The sequence below is a fragment of the Mytilus trossulus genome, chromosome 12, assembly GCF_036588685.1.
Source record: "Mytilus trossulus isolate FHL-02 chromosome 12, PNRI_Mtr1.1.1.hap1, whole genome shotgun sequence".
Classification (NCBI taxonomy): Eukaryota; Metazoa; Mollusca; class Bivalvia; order Mytilida; family Mytilidae; genus Mytilus; species Mytilus trossulus.
The window spans coordinates 52,613,468-52,629,844 of NC_086384.1; the positions used below are offsets into that span (position 1 = coordinate 52,613,468).

The 16,377-nt window shown below is 34.0% G+C and overlaps 1 protein-coding gene and 1 long non-coding RNA gene across 3 annotated transcripts; one reads left to right on the forward strand and one right to left on the reverse strand.

Annotated features, from left to right (window-relative positions):
* Positions 1–99: 99 nt before the first annotated feature.
* LOC134692828 (uncharacterized) lies at positions 100–769 on the forward strand. The gene is made up of 2 exons (XR_010102279.1): positions 100–393; positions 446–769. It is a non-coding gene; the product is annotated as an uncharacterized LOC134692828 (long non-coding RNA).
* Positions 770–14,381: 13,612 nt separating this feature from the next.
* On the reverse strand, positions 14,382–16,370 carry LOC134692829 (beta-1,3-galactosyltransferase 6-like). Of its 2 annotated transcripts, none has more exons than XM_063553419.1 (2): positions 16,292–16,370; positions 14,382–15,498 (listed from the first exon to the last, which is right to left on the reverse strand). In XM_063553419.1, the coding sequence occupies exon 2, from the start codon at positions 15,411–15,413 to the stop codon at positions 14,406–14,408; it is 1,008 nt and encodes a 335-aa protein (XP_063409489.1). In that variant the 5' UTR covers positions 15,414–15,498; positions 16,292–16,370; the 3' UTR covers positions 14,382–14,405. The 2 variants fall into 2 exon arrangements, with proteins under 2 accessions (XP_063409489.1, XP_063409488.1); XM_063553418.1 differs by having other exon boundaries at positions 16,215–16,358.
* Positions 16,371–16,377: the final 7 nt, after the last annotated feature.

The window sequence follows — 16,377 nt, forward strand, 5'->3', positions numbered from 1 at the left end:
GTATCTGTAGAAAACTTGAATGTAGAATTTATTTCAAAATTTGAGGGTTTTATTTATATTGGTATTTTCATTATGCTAATTTCATGGGTACAGACAGAATGTAGGGTTTTTTTTCATTTCCATTTAATATAAGCAGAACAAATCCTATAAGTACCAGATGATTTCAAAAGAAAATTTGTTGTCCATATATTGTACAGCTGAAGGTGAATTTTTGTCAATCAATCATTACGGGGAATGGACCCAAGGATGAAGAAAATCTCCAAAATGTCAATTTTTCCTACTGTATGAAGTGGACCTTTAATATTCTTTAGGTTTTTTTTGTAAATATGACAAAGACAGATTGATATTCTGTGTTATACAAAAAAAAAATGGCAAAAACTTGTGCAGCAAAGGGTTGACTTGCCCTCTTTGACCATGGATTGACCTGTCCCCTGTAGGGCCATAGGTTGACTTGCCCTTTTGATTGGCTATGGTTTGACTCTCACCCCTTTGGATGGTCATTTGCTATAGCCATGGGTAATCTTGCTCTCATTGTGGCCATCTGTTATCTTATTCTGTTTTTGGCCATGTGTAAACTTGTTTCGTTTTTGAGCAGGTGATAAAGAGCAGAATCCAAAAGCTGTAATGTACAATAACAAAAGAATTTAATCCAATATCTGGTGAAAGAAATGTAAAAGAGTGAATTATTTGATGAGTACTGTGTTGTTGATTATGTAGATTTTGTTATACATGTCCTGTATATTGTGATTAAAGCTGTATATTAGCTTCACTTCACTTCACTTTTCATATTACTCCATTATCATATCCTGTTAAATACCATGCTAGGAAATACAGACGACATTTGGTATTTGAATAGAGTAAAGAAAGATCTTATCTATATCTAAGGTGTGTCCTCACTGTCCTGTTGGTAATCAACTTAATTGTTCATAATAAATATCGACATTGTATACGTTTCAAAAGGGGTACATGCCAAAGAAAGATAATACACCGATCAACAAAAGTTAAGTTTTGAATAGAGTGAACTGATTCAGGTCAAGGATAAGTGTGCGTCATCATACCAAAAACGACCAAACTTACCAAAGAAAATTAAACATGACCAAGCACGATAAGATTGAGTTTGTAATCCTTGAATCCCGTAATAAGAGGTAAATCCTATATATTCTAAGAAAGCAAATGGACTGGGCAACAACAGTTAAGTACTGAATAAAGTGCGCAGATCTGTGTTAATGATTATTGACTGACAGCAAAAACTGTGGAATCTAACAAGAAAATAACGATATGATAGAATTTTGCACCCTTGAACCCTCTAAAATAGGTATACCCTATATATGACAAGAAAACTTATATACTGGACAACAAAAAGTTAAAAAAAAAGTATTGAATAGTGCACTGATCCAGAGTAAGTATTACTGAGTGCCTTCATACCGAAAGCAGTCAGATTTACCAAAGAAAAATTACATGACCAAACACAATATGATCGAGGTTGTAGTCCTTGAACCCCCATAAATACAAGTAACTCAATAATGGACTGGGCAACAAGTGTTGTGTACTGAATAAACTGCACTGGTTCAGGTTTATGATTATTGATGAACAACATACCGAAAATGCCAGAGCTTGCAAAAAAAAAAGAACATGACTAAGCACGATAGGATCGAGTTTGTCACCATTGAATGCTAAAAAAAAGCAGGTATAAAATTGAGAAAGGAAATAGTGAATGTGTCAAATCAACAACCACCCGACTATAGAGCAGACAACAGCCGAAGGCCACCAATGGGTCTTCAATGTAGCGAGAATTCCAGCACCCATAGGTGTCCTTCAGCTGGCCCCTAAAAAATATGCATACTAGTACAGTGATAATGGACGTCATACTAAACTCAAAATTATACACAAGAAACTAAAATTAAAAATCATACAAGACTAACAAAGGCCAGAGGCTCCTGACTTGGGACAGGCGCAAACTTGCAGCGGGGTTCAACATGTTTATGAGATCTCAACCCTCCCCTATACCTCTATAGCCAATGTAGAAAAGTAAACGCATAACAATACGCACATTAAAATTCAGCTCAAGAGAAGTCTAGGTAATACCCTATATATTCCAAGAAAGATAATATTAATGGCAATACAAATAAGTATTGAATAGAGCGCACTGATCCAGGTTAAGGATAACTGAGTGCCTACATACCTAACATCAAAGAATTCTGGATTCTCTTTAAAACTCACATTTTCAAGCAATGTAATTACATATACCATCTAAAAATCTGACACCAAGATTTAACTTACCTTTGTGTGCATCAACACATTGAGAAGATGATACGTAAAAAAGACGACTACTAGTACATAAAGATTCAAAGAATTACCAAACTAAAGAGCACTGGGATAAATTCAAGCAATATAGATTTGTTACATAATAAGTATATATTTGATATGTTAGAAGTAAGCCCATCAACATCAGAAGCTTCAACAAAAACACAAGACCAATTCAGTTAAAGGGGGAAATTCTGGAAACATATTAAATCTAAAAAGAGAAACAGTGGGAGTATCAACACTCAAAGTTAATGAAGAAACAATAGACAGAAGCAAAGGAACGACAGAAGAACTTTTGAAATACACAATTTAAATCAGTATTCACGTACGAATTGTAGAGTTAAATTTAAGAGCTTCCCCAATATAACTGAAACTGAATCAAAAGAAATGCCAACTCTACACATCAGTACAGAGGGATTAATCAAACTACTTAAGGGAGTGAACCTAATCAAGGTTAATGGCCCAGGCAACATATGTAGAATATTTAAAGTGTGCCGAGTCAATATCACCATATTTACAGCTAATCTTCTTCAAAAACATTAGAAGATCAGTGTGACACAGGACTGGCTAGTTGCAAATGTCATCGCACTTTTAAAAAAAGAGCCAACAAGTCAGTTATTACGGGGCGCCGAAAGGGACTCTTGTGGTTTTGTACTCAAAATTCAATTTTGTACAGACAAAAGTGACTTTTGTTCAACAAAAATGAGTTCAGTTTAACAAAATTTGTATCATACTACAAATTTGAAATTTTGTCATACAAAATTATCTATCAGCGGACAAAAGTCACTTTTGTCATGACAAAATTCATTTTTGTTACACAGACTTGACTTTTGTTACCTAATTTGAAAATTGAGCGACAAAAGTCCATTTTGTATTTAAATTAGTTTAGTTTGGTTTCTGTGAACTAATTTGCATACAAAATCGACTTTTGTTACACAAAATTGACTTTTGTTACACAAAATTGACTTTTGTTACACAAAAATGACTTTTGTTACACAAAATTGACTTTTGTTACACAAAATTGACTTTTGTTACACAAAAATGACTTTTGTTACACAAAATTGACTTTTGTTACACAAAATTGACTTTTGTTACACAAAATTGACAAAATTGACTTTTGTCTCAACAAAATTGACAAAATTGAATTTTGTCTCAACAAAATTAACAAAATTGAATTTTGTCTCAACAAAATTAACAAAATTGAATTTTGTCTCACAAAAGTCAATTTTGTCTCACTAAAGTCAATTTTGTCTCATTAAAGTCAATTTTGTTGTTACAAAATTGAATTTTGTCATCATAAAAATGAATTTTGTCGTCACAAAATTGACTTTTGTCTCAACAAAATTGACAAAATTGACTTTTGTCTCAACAAAATTGACAAAATTGACTTTTGTCTCAACAAAATTAACAAAATTGACTTTTGTCTCAACAAAATTTACAAAATTGACTTTTGTTTCAACAAAATTAATAAAATTGACTTTTGTCTCAACAAAATTGACAAAATTGAATTTTGTCTCAACAAAAATGACAAAATTGAATTTTGTCTCAACAAAAATGACAAAATTGAATTTTGTCTCACAAAAGTCAATTTTGTCTCACAAAAGTCAATTCAGTCTCACAAAAGTTAATTTTGTTTCACAAAATTGAATCTTACCGTACACAATTGACTTTTGTGATTTAATTTCCATATCAGGTAACAAAAGTCAATTTTGTATGCAAATATGTTTATATTTGCATACCTTTAAGACAAAATTGACTTTTGTCATGACAAATATGAATTTTGTCTACAAAAATGAATTTTGTCATGACAAAAATGAATTTTCTCTACACAAATGAATTTTGTCATCACAAAATTGAAGTTCTCACAAAACAAGTCTGTAGCACATAGTTTTGTAAGACAAAAATGATTTTGTTATGACAGAATTGAATTTTGTACAAAACCACAAGAGTCCCATTCGGCGCCCCGTAGTTATCGCCAAGTTTCCTTGACGTCAGTTCCATGTAATATAATGGAACATATACTCATACACACCATGAACCACCTTGACATGTATATCTATTATATACCGTAATCATTTTATAAAAAAAACCTAGAGACTCTCAAGAGCCTGTATCGTTCACCTGACTCTACTTGGGTTTTTGAAATCATATAAAAAAAGATAAAATTTGGCTACAAAGTTACAAAACTTGGTAAGCACCTCATAATGAACATTCGTGCTACATTGGGTTTAATTCCATTCAGTGGTACTCGAAAAGAAGACTTTTGTATTCCATAGGGTCCTATGTTAAACTAAACTCACCGCTGGTGGCCATTTTGGATGATGGATCGGCAATAAAGTAACAATACTTGGTCAGCATCTCATTAGGAACATTAATGCAATGTTTGGTTTCATTCCATTCAGTGGTTCTCTAAAAGAAGACATTTATATGTATTTCCCATAGGATCCTATCTTAAACGAAGTCCCCCTTGGCAGCCATCTTGGATGATGGACCGGCTACGGGTGCAATCAACAGTTTTTTTCTATGACGTCATGTTTTGAGGGACCATGCATATGTGACCCTTACTGGTGGACTGATTAATAAAGATACTTGTATAAAACTAGATATCACTGGAATCAGAATGTTCTCTAGTTTATAATGAAATAAAAATAATGTGTACTTTTAATATATTATAAAAATTTCATCCAATGAACATGGGGGAAAAAGGTATAATTTTAACATAAAAAACTTGAAATCAGGTCAAGTGCACACCCATGAAGACATGATCCATGCACATTTTTCATAATCAAAACTGTATGAATTTTGTATTTTTTTTTACCTGGCCTTTCAAAAAAATCTTGTTTCAGGGTACGGTTTCCTGCTCCGAAAAGAGCTACAGTGGCTGCAAATAAGTTTTCAATTTTCACTGCTAAAAAAACAGACTGTTTACAGTGTTGTCTCCCCTCGAAATATGTTTATTTAATATAATTTTTAAAATTATTTCAATCATTCAACCTGTTTTAATTGAAAGCTAATTAACTAATTTTTACAATCAAATACAAAAAACATGATACTTTTCCACCAAGTAAGTAAATAAACAGGGGTTTTCCTCCATGGTTATTTTTAGACGGGGAATAACCCCTAGTTTTTCCCTTACCGAAAAATAAGCCCTGCGGCAAACATTTGCCGCAAGTTTGCAGCAAACATTGCCGCAAGCTTGCAGCAAACGTTTGCTGCAAACTTGCCGCAACCATTTTACCATGCAAATGAAGCTTGCGGCAATTGTTTGCTGCAAGCTTGCGTTAAATTTTTGTGGCAAACTTGCGGCAAACTTGCAGGAACTACACATATACCAATGTCATGTGTGTAGACACATTCAATTTATTCTCTTTCAAATTACACAGTAACATTTTAAAAAAGTCAATTCCTGTCTTTTTACAATCATTGAAAGAATTCTTGCAAACTCATGAGATGTGAGGAAATACATACATGCATTTGAGTTTTGAAAAAGGGACAGGATTCATTCTCAAATGACATAATATACCTGTATTAAAAACTGAAAAAGGTAAAATCTCAAGATGTATTGAGTATAAAGCTAGGTATAACTGCAATACAGAATTTAACTTAATCTTAATAAACATAATCATGATGGTGCAGTTACATCAGTAACAAATTCAAACGTATAATAGCTTAACGTAAGTTTTTCAATCACACATACATGTATATATAGTTGCTTACTTAATTATGTATGATGATAACATTAATTATTTTATCAAAACATGCAGTTCCATGAATCATTTGTACTTACACAGTTACATATACTGATTATCCCATATTATTGAACCAAAATGCCTTCTTGATCTCTTATATGTGAAATGCATTTCCAAACACAACCAACATGACCTAGCCACAATTTCAAATTGTTAGCATCCAGGAAGTGCCAACTAGGCATGCCCAGTCAATATTGTGTAATTCCTGCAATGTTCTGGCAAACATATAGAATGGTCAAAGTTTTCTGCAATCTTGCGGCAAATATATTGAATGATCAAAGTTTTCTGCAATCTTGCGGCAAACATTCTTTCTTAATTTAAACTTTCTGGCAATCTTATGGCAAACATTGATGTTTCTGCAAACTTGCCGCAAGCTTGCAGCAATGTTTGCCGGAAGTTTGCAGCTAGCGGCAAACATCTGCAAACATTTTTTTCTGTGTTCCTGCAAACTTTTTGTTTGCCGCAAGCTTGCAGCAAGTCTGCTGCAAGTTTGCGGCAAACAATTCAGTTTCATTAGGGTTAGTACGAAACTGTTTATAGCACCCTACAAAGTAACAACACTTGGTCAGCACATCATAAGGAACATCCATGCTATGTTTGGTTTCATTCCATTCAGTGGTTCTGTAAAAGAAGTCAATTGTATGCATTTCCCATAAGGTCCTATAATAAAGCAAGTCCCCCGCTGGCAGCTATCTTGGACGATGGATCGGCTACAAAGTAACAACACTTGGTCAGTACCTCATAAGGAACATTCGTGCCATATTTGGTTTAATTCCGTTCAACGGATCTCTCAAAGAAGTCATTTGTATGCATTTAAGGTCCTATGTTAAACGAAGTCCCCCGCTGACGGCCATATTGGATGATGGATCGGCTACAATGTAACAACACTTGGTCAGCACCCCATAAGGAACATTTATGCCATGTTTGGTTTCATTCCATTAAGTGATTTTCTAAAAGAAGTCATTTGTATGCATTTTCCATAGAGTCCTATGTTATACTAATTCCCCCGCTGACAGCCACCTTGGATGATGGATCGTTTACAAATAACAACACTTGGTCAGCACCTCATAAGGAAAATTCACGCAATGTTTGGTTTCATTCCATTCAGTGGTTCTCTAAAAGAAGTCATTTGTATGCATTTCCCATAGGGTCCTATGTTATACCGAGTTCCCCGCTGGCGGCCATTTTGGATAATCGATCGGCTACAAATTAACAACACTTGGTCAGCATCTCATAAGGAACATTCATGCCATGTTTGGTTTCATTCCATTCAGTGGTTCTCTGGAAGAAGTTCAAAATGTAAAATGTTAACGACGACGACGACGACGGACGACGGACGATAATTAATGAGAAAAACTCACTTGGCCCTTCGGGTCAGGTGAGCTAAAAGGTGTTTGCAAAACTATGAATTATTATAAACAAAAAGGATGTTCTTATCCCAGGTAGAAAACCTAGCCGTATTGGGCACAACTTTTTGGAACTTTTGGTCCTCAAAGCTCTTCAACTTTTTATATAAGTTTTTGATTTCAAATATTTTGGCCACGAGCATCACTGAAGAGACATGTATTGTCGAAATGCGCATCTGGTGCAAGAAAATTGGTAACCGTTAATTTTATAACTACCACTGGAACGATGCCTCTGCTGGTGGACTATTAGTCCCTGAGGGTATCACCCGCCCAGTAGCCAGGACTTCGGTACTGGCATGAAAATACGGATTTTTTTTGTGTTATTAAAATTTGCTGTTACAAAATATTAGAAATTATTAGAAAGTAAGGAATGTATCTCCCTCATGCAAAGCTCTGATTCCTTTCACGGATTTGGCTTTACTTTTTGGACCTTTTGGATTACAGCTCTTCATCTTTTATATAAGTTTTTGATTTCAAATATTTTGGCCACAAGCATCACTGAAGAGACATGTATTGTCGAAAAGCGCAACTGGTGCAAGAAAATTGGTACCGTTAATTTTATTGTACCTGTTTTTGCCTTCGAACTTTTTTCATCTGAGAATTACTGGTTAGTCTTGTGTGGACGAAACGCGCGTCTGGCGTATTGAATTTTAAACCGGGTATCTTTTGTTAGCTATTATTCGTGTGCTTCTCTGTCCTATGTGTTTCCCTTTTTATTTGTATTATAGTCCTGTCATGTAATGTTGTCATTTTAATATTATATTTAACATTGCCATAAAACCGGGAGGTTTGACGTGCCACAAAACCAGGTTCAACCCACATTTTTTTTCTTAAAATTTCCTGTACCGAGTCAGGAAAATTACCATTGTTGTATTATAGTTCGTTTCTGTGTGTGTTACATTTTAATGTTTTGTTTCTGTTGTGTCGTAGTTCTCCTATATTTGACATGTTTCCCTCAATTTCAGTTTGCAACCCGGATTTTGTTTTCTCAATCGATTGATGAATTTCGATCATCGATGACAAAATAGTAAACTGGGCCAAAATTTGTCAAATGATATTCAAATGATATTCAAACTTCAACTAAATCATTAATGAACATACCCTGGTACCAGTCGCATCACATCCATATCTATAGGAGCTGAGCTAACCGATACAATTGCATGGGACAAACAAGATCACAAATCAGGGAAACAGAGCATTCGGCTTCATACAAAGAAATGTTGGATCCTGTCCAGAGGAAGCCGAAAATTCAGCATATCTTGCCCTTGTTCGACTTTACCCTGAACACGCTTGCAGCGTATGGGACCTTCATCTACAAAAACATATATACCAGATTGAGATGGTCAACCGCCGTGCAGCACGCTTTATCAAAACCAACTACTCAAGAGAGACTGGAACAGTTACAAAACTTTTAGAATAATTGAACCTGACACCACTAGACACCAGAAGAAAATAGCACGTATAACACTCTTTTATACAGCCATACGTGAAAAGTTTGCTATACCTATACCATCACACATTTAAAAACCAAAAATAACTTCGAGACTCCATTAACAAAATACTAAAAGATATTTACAAGCACAGCTTTTTCCTAGGACCATCAGAAATTGGAACAAACTACCAGACGAACTTTTAGAGATTTAGAGCGGTGAGGAATTCAAGACAAAACTTACCAAGCTCTTCTGTAGTGGCTATCTAACACAAACAAAAGATAGATGTTGTTTTTAACCAGCACCTATATATAAATTTTGAGCACATTTTGGAACTTGTTTATTACATGATATATTCAAATTCTTTTTCATGTTCGAAGACGTCAAACTAAAATTTTTCGAGTGACGATATAGCATGTCGTAGATGTAGATGTAGACCTTACATAAGAAAGAACACATGACCAAGCTTAATATAATCGAGGTTTTAGACCTTGAACCCCATAATTGCCGATATATCATAAGAAAGCAAATGGACTGGACAACAACAGTTAAGTACTGAACAAACTGCACAAATCCGGGTTTATGATTGTTGATTGACAACATACCGAATATGTCAGAACTTACAATAAAAAATAACCTGACAATGCACGATATGATCGAGTTTTGCAACCTTGGATTCTCAAAAAACTGGTGTACCTTAAATTTTGGGATTCGAGCGTCACTGATGAGTATTTGAAGACAAAACGCGCGTCTGGCGTATATACAAAATGTATTCCTGTTATCTATGATAGATGTGAGTGTATATATATATTACAAGAAAGCTAATTTACTGGGCAACAGAAGTTCAGTATTGAATACAGTGAACTGGTACAGATTAAGGATTACTGAAAATACTTTAATTATTGATCGTCAAAATACTAAAATAGAACGAACCTAACTTTAAATAAAAACATGACCAATCGCGATATAAACGAGTTTTGCACCCTTGAAACCTGTATAGAATATCAATGGAAACCCTATCAGAAAAGTTTGGTTTGTTAATGGAAAGTACATCATTATTTTTTCTGAATGGGAAATTAAAAGATCTTGCATTTTTCTATTTTCTTGTCTTTGACAAGTGTCTTAAGAAACCCAAGACTCACATGGAAATTTAAAGGAGTAGGCAAGGTTAGGCGCACATATTGAATCCCATATGACTGCTGATAATTTTTTGAAACAGTCGACCTGCAAATTCAACAAATATGTTGTTAATAAGAAACTTTGTGTAATGTTAACAAAATATGCCGTATGGTATCGCATAGTAATACATTTATATTATATGCTGTTATTTTTATATCGTGAAGCACTGTTGACTATTTCTTTACGAGATTTTTTTTCAATTTCAATTGTCTTATTATTTTAACCTTCAACATTATCTACTTCATCCTTGGTCTTATCTAGACTACTTTAACCTTCAACAATATCTACTTCATCCTTGGTCTTATCTACACAACTTTAACATTCAACAATATCTACTTCATCCATGGTCTTATCTAGACTACTGTAACCTTCACCAATATCTACTTCATCCTTGGTCTTATCTAGACTACTTAAACCTTCAACAATATCTACTTCATCCACGGTCTTATCTACACAACTTTAACCTTCAACAATATCTACTTCATCCACGGTCTTATCTAGACTACTGTAACCTTCAACAATATCTACTTCATCCTTGGTCTTATCTACACAACTTTAACCTTCAACAATATCTACTTCATCCACGGTCTTATCTACACAACTTTAACCATCAACAATATCTACTTCATCCACGGTCTTATCTACACAACTTTAACCATCAACAATATCTACTTCATCCACGGTCTTATCTACACAACTTTAACCATCAACAATATCTACTTCATCCACGGTCTTATCTACACAACTTTAACCATCAACAATGTCTACTTCATCCGTGGTCTTATCTAGACAACTTTAACCATCAACAATCTTTACTTCATCCACGGTCTTATCTAGACAACTTTAACCATCAACAATGTCTACTTCATCCGTGGTCTTATCTAGACAACTTTAACCATCAACAATCTTTACTTCATCCACGGTCTTATCTAGACAACTTTAACCATCAACAATGTCTACTTCATCCATGATCTTATCTAGACTACTTTAACCTTCAACAATATCTACTTCATCCACGGTCTTATCTACACAACTTTAACCTTCAACAATATCTACTTCATCAACGGTCTTATCTACACAACTTTAACCATCAACAATGTTTACTTCATCCTTGGTCTTATCTAGACTACTTTAACCATCAACAATGTCTACTTCATCCTTGGTCTTATCTAGACTACTTTAACCTTCAACATTATCTACTTCATCCATGGTCTTATCTAGACTACTTTGACCTTCAACAATATCTACTTCATCCTTGGTCTTATCTAGACTACTTTAACCATCAACAATGTCTACTTCATCCTTGGTCTTATCTAGACTACTTTAACCTTCAACATTATCTACTTCATCCATGGTCTTATCTAGAATACTTTGACCTTCAACAATATCTACTTCATCCTTGGTCTTATCTAGACTACTTTAACCTTCAACAATCTATACTTCGTCTATGGTCTTATCTAGACAACTTAAACCATCAACAATGTCTACTTCATCCTTGGTCTTATCTAGACTACTTTAACCATCAACAATGTCTACTTCATCCTTGGTCTTATCTAGACTACTTTAACCTTCAACATTATCTACTTCATCCATGATCTTATCTACACTACTTTAACCTTCAACGATATCTACTTCATCCATGGTCTTATCTAGACTATTGTAACCTTCAATAATGCCTACTTCATCCATGGTCGTATCTAGACTACTTTAACCTTCAACAATAACTATTTCATCCATGGTCTCATCTAAACTACTTTAACCTCCAACAATATATACTTCATCCATTGTCTAATTCAGACCACTTTAATCTTCAACAATATCTACTTCATCCATGGTCTTATCTACACAACTTTAACCATCAACAATCTTTACTTCATCCGTGGTCTTATCTAGACTACTTTAACCATCAACAATCTTTACTTCATCCGTGGTCTTATCTAGACTACTTTGACCTAATTCAACAACATCTACTTCATCCGTGGTCTTATCTAGACAACTTTAACCATCAACAATCTTTACTTCATCCGTGGTCTTATCTAGACTACTTTAACCATCAACAATATCTACTTCATCCACGGTCTTATCTAGACTACTTTAACCATCAACAATCTTTACTTCATCCGTGGTCTTATCTAGACTACTTTGACCTAATTCAACAACATCTACTTCGTCCGTGGTCTTATCTAGGCAACTTTAACCATCAACAATCTTTACTTCATCCGTGGTCTTATCTAGACAACTTTAACCATCAACAATCTTTACTTCATCTGTGGTCTTATCTAGACAACTTTAACCATCAACAATATCTACTTCATCCACGGTCTTATCTAGACAACTTTAACCATCAACAATCTTTACTTCATCCGTGGTCTTATCTAGACTTCTTTAACCATCAACAATGTCTACTTCATCCTTGGTCTTATCTAGACTACTTTAACCTTCAACATTATCTACTTCATCCATGGTCTTATCTAGAATACTTTGACCTTCAACAATATCTACTTCATCCTTGGTCTTATCTAGACTACTTTAACCTTCAACAATCTATACTTCGTCTATGGTCTTATCTAGACAACTTAAACCATCAACAATGTCTACTTCATCCTTGGTCTTATCTAGACTACTTTAACCATCAACAATGTCTACTTCATCCTTGGTCTTATCTAGACTACTTTAACCTTCAACATTATCTACTTCATCCATGATCTTATCTACACTACTTTAACCTTCAACAATATCTACTTCATCCATGGTCTTATCTAGACTATTGTAACCTTCAATAATGCCTACTTCATCCATGGTCGTATCTAGACTACTTTAACCTTCAACAATAACTATTTCATCCATGGTCTCATCTAAACTACTTTAACCTTCAACAATATATACTTCATCCATTGTCTAATTCAGACCACTTTAATCTTCAACAATATCTACTTCATCCATGGTCTTATCTACACAACTTTAACCATCAACAATCTTTACTTCATCCGTGGTCTTATCTAGACTACTTTAACCATCAACAATCTTTACTTCATCCGTGGTCTTATCTAGACAACTTTGACCTAATTCAACAACATCTACTTCGTCCGTGGTCTTATCTAGACTACTTTGACCTAATTCAACAACATCTACTTCATCCGTGGTCTTATCTAGACAACTTTAACCATCAACAATCTTTACTTCATCCGTGGTCTTATCTAGACTACTTTAACCATCAACAATCTTTACTTCAGCCGTGGTCTTATCTAGACTACTTTGACCTAATTCAACAACATCTACTTCGTCCGTGGTCTTATCTAGGCAACTTTAACCATCAACAATCTTTACTTCATCCGTGGTCTTATCTAGACAACTTTAACCATCAACAATCTTTACTTCATCTGTGGTCTTATCTAGACAACTTTAACCATCAACAATATCTACTTCATCCACGGTCTTATCTAGACAACTTTAACCATCAACAATCTTTACTTCATCCGTGGTCTTATCTAGACTACTTTAACCATCAACAATGTCTACTTCATCCTTGGTCTTATCTAGACTACTTTAACCTTCAACATTATCTACTTCATCCATGGTCTTATCTAGACAACTTTAACATTCAACAATATCTACTTCATCCTTGGTCTTATCTACACAACTTTAACCATCAACAATGTCTACTTCATCCTTGGTCTTATCTAGACAACTTTAACCATCAACAATCTTTACTTCATCCGTGGTCTTATCTAGACAACTTTAACCTTCAACAATCTTTACTTCATCTGTGGTCTTATCTAGACAACTTTAACCATCAACAATATCTACTTCATCCACGGTCTTATCTAGACTACTTTAACCATCAACAATCTTTACTTCATCTGTGGTCTTATCTAGACTTTTTTATACCAATATTTAGAAATAATTTTTTTACCATTGTCTAGACTACTTTATACCAATTTATAGAAATAAAAGAAAATTCGAAAAGAGATAACATGGCATTTGAACTAGTCTTTGTAGCATATGTACATTTAGTATCTATCCTGTCTACTAATTTACTTACTACTTACAATAATTTATTTGCCATACTGTGAATTCATTATGTGTTGGATACCATTTTTTGTTGTTTTCTTTGGTACAGGTGAACCAGGAATTCAAATGTTAAGAGTTTTAATTTTATCAGGTTGTATGCCATGTATGCATAATTCGACAAAACCATGAAAATACATACCCACTAACAGGAATTTTTTTCGCAATCTAAGAAAAATAAATAAAGTCACAGTATTGATGTTCTAAATATCAGTTATAACAAAATGTACTACAAATGTACTGAATGGTTTTAAATGATTTTATTATATTTATGGAACAGATGAATCAATCCTTTCACAACACTTTGATGGTGGATTACTCCAATTGTATACATATGATTTTCTAACTTGGAATTCTCGACTACAAAGATGTCCTAATTTCTGTAAATTATTATCATACTCTCGCATTAGCATTGATGATATTTTATGTGTGACTAAATATGAGTTTTTACAACCTCTAGATTTATATTCTGTATCAAACCTTGGATCATGAACTCGGTTTATATCTAATGGTCCAAGCCAAGCACCGAGAGATACATCCTCATTCTTAAAAGCTTTTAAAAGTTTAGAATTTGAAGACACATAATGTACAAGGTCACTTGATAAAACATATCCACCTCCCAGAGCATATGGTAAATATCTGTCACAAAGAATCCAGTCCTTCTCTTCCCACTTTCCCTTCTGTTTTGCCAGAGCTCTCCCATCAAAAAATCCCCAATAAAGCCTTTTGTTGGTTTTTAGTTTCAATTCTCTCATTAGGGCATCTGTTCTCACAAAAGAATCCTCATCGACTTTTAAAAAAAACTTTAAATCAACATTGTTATCAACCCATTTGAATGTCTCTTTTACTTTCAAGGTTAGAGCATTAAAACTTTCATTGAAATTTAACAAGAGTAAATCTTTATGCAGCATGTGTTCTCTACTAAGCGAATCTTTCTCTTCTTTATTCAAATTCCCAATACCAACAACAAATCGAAGAACAATATCTTTCAGTAAATCATTTCCCCATGTTTCTCTAATAACATCTCTTTCATGCATATTTTTTGGCGATGACAATACACTTATGAATAAAAAACAAGAAAAGGACTTTCTTGGTGATAAGTTCCAGTAGCCCTGATCCGATTGGTCCTTATGCATTGCTGCATATGTTTGGTCTTCACAAGGCATTTGACAAAATGACAAGAAAAAAAGAATGCTGAATGTAAAAAATATTCCTCCAATTAGTATAGTTGTTGCATGCTTATTGAGCTTTCTCTCCAAACTAGAGGAACTTCTCATCCTGAATGATATAAAGCTATAGACACCTGCCGACTGAAGATATACAACTCACAGGGTCATCTCAAGGTTTACATGATAATCTAATCTGTTGAAGAGAAAAAACAAATAATACATTGATAGCAACGAAAGCTCTATTCATAAAAATCAAAGATTGATAAAAGTGTTCTTATATGATTGGTTTATTTTCACTTTTTAAAATTCACAAAGAAACTATAGTATATTAAGGTCATTTCAGGTACTACACAAAATTATATGTATTTTATTCACCTTGAAACAAATCAATAAATATTTTTGAATCTGTGACAGATCCCAAAATTGAAGTTAATAATCAAAATCTGCAGTGCAGAAAGACAGAGTATTGTCATCTGTACATGTATCGTTATATAAACTACCATTTTTAACGCCCAAAAAATTCTCATTTATAAAAATGCTAAACAAAAATTGCCCTAGTATAGAACCCTGTGGTACCCATTTGTGGATGTCAGCCTAACTACTCAGAACATTGTTGACTTTGACAGATTTTAGAATATATGGGTAAGACACTTTAGGCTATATATTTTTCTTTAATATCGAGCAGAGGCAGAATTTAGGGGGGAGCACTTCTTGGTTGCTTATATAGCGAATCACTGAAGCGTGACTGGAGCGGGTCCCTCTTAGGTCAGTTTTTCAGAGAAACAGTTATTTATATTAGTTCATATCAGTTTTCAAGTTTCTTTAACAAAATGAAGCATGAAGTGTATGGTCATCAAATATGGTAAACATGGTAAATGCAAAAAAGAGCTGTTTTCCTTCCCATCTTACATTGATTCAAATAATAATCAGCTTTGGTTAAAACCATCATGTCTCTGTCAATATAAATACCACATTAAATTAATTACTTTGATCATTTTTGTCGATTATTAGGCAACAGCTGTCAAAACTTGCAAAGTGAAAGTGAAACTTGACAAATTGTTTCCCCTTCACA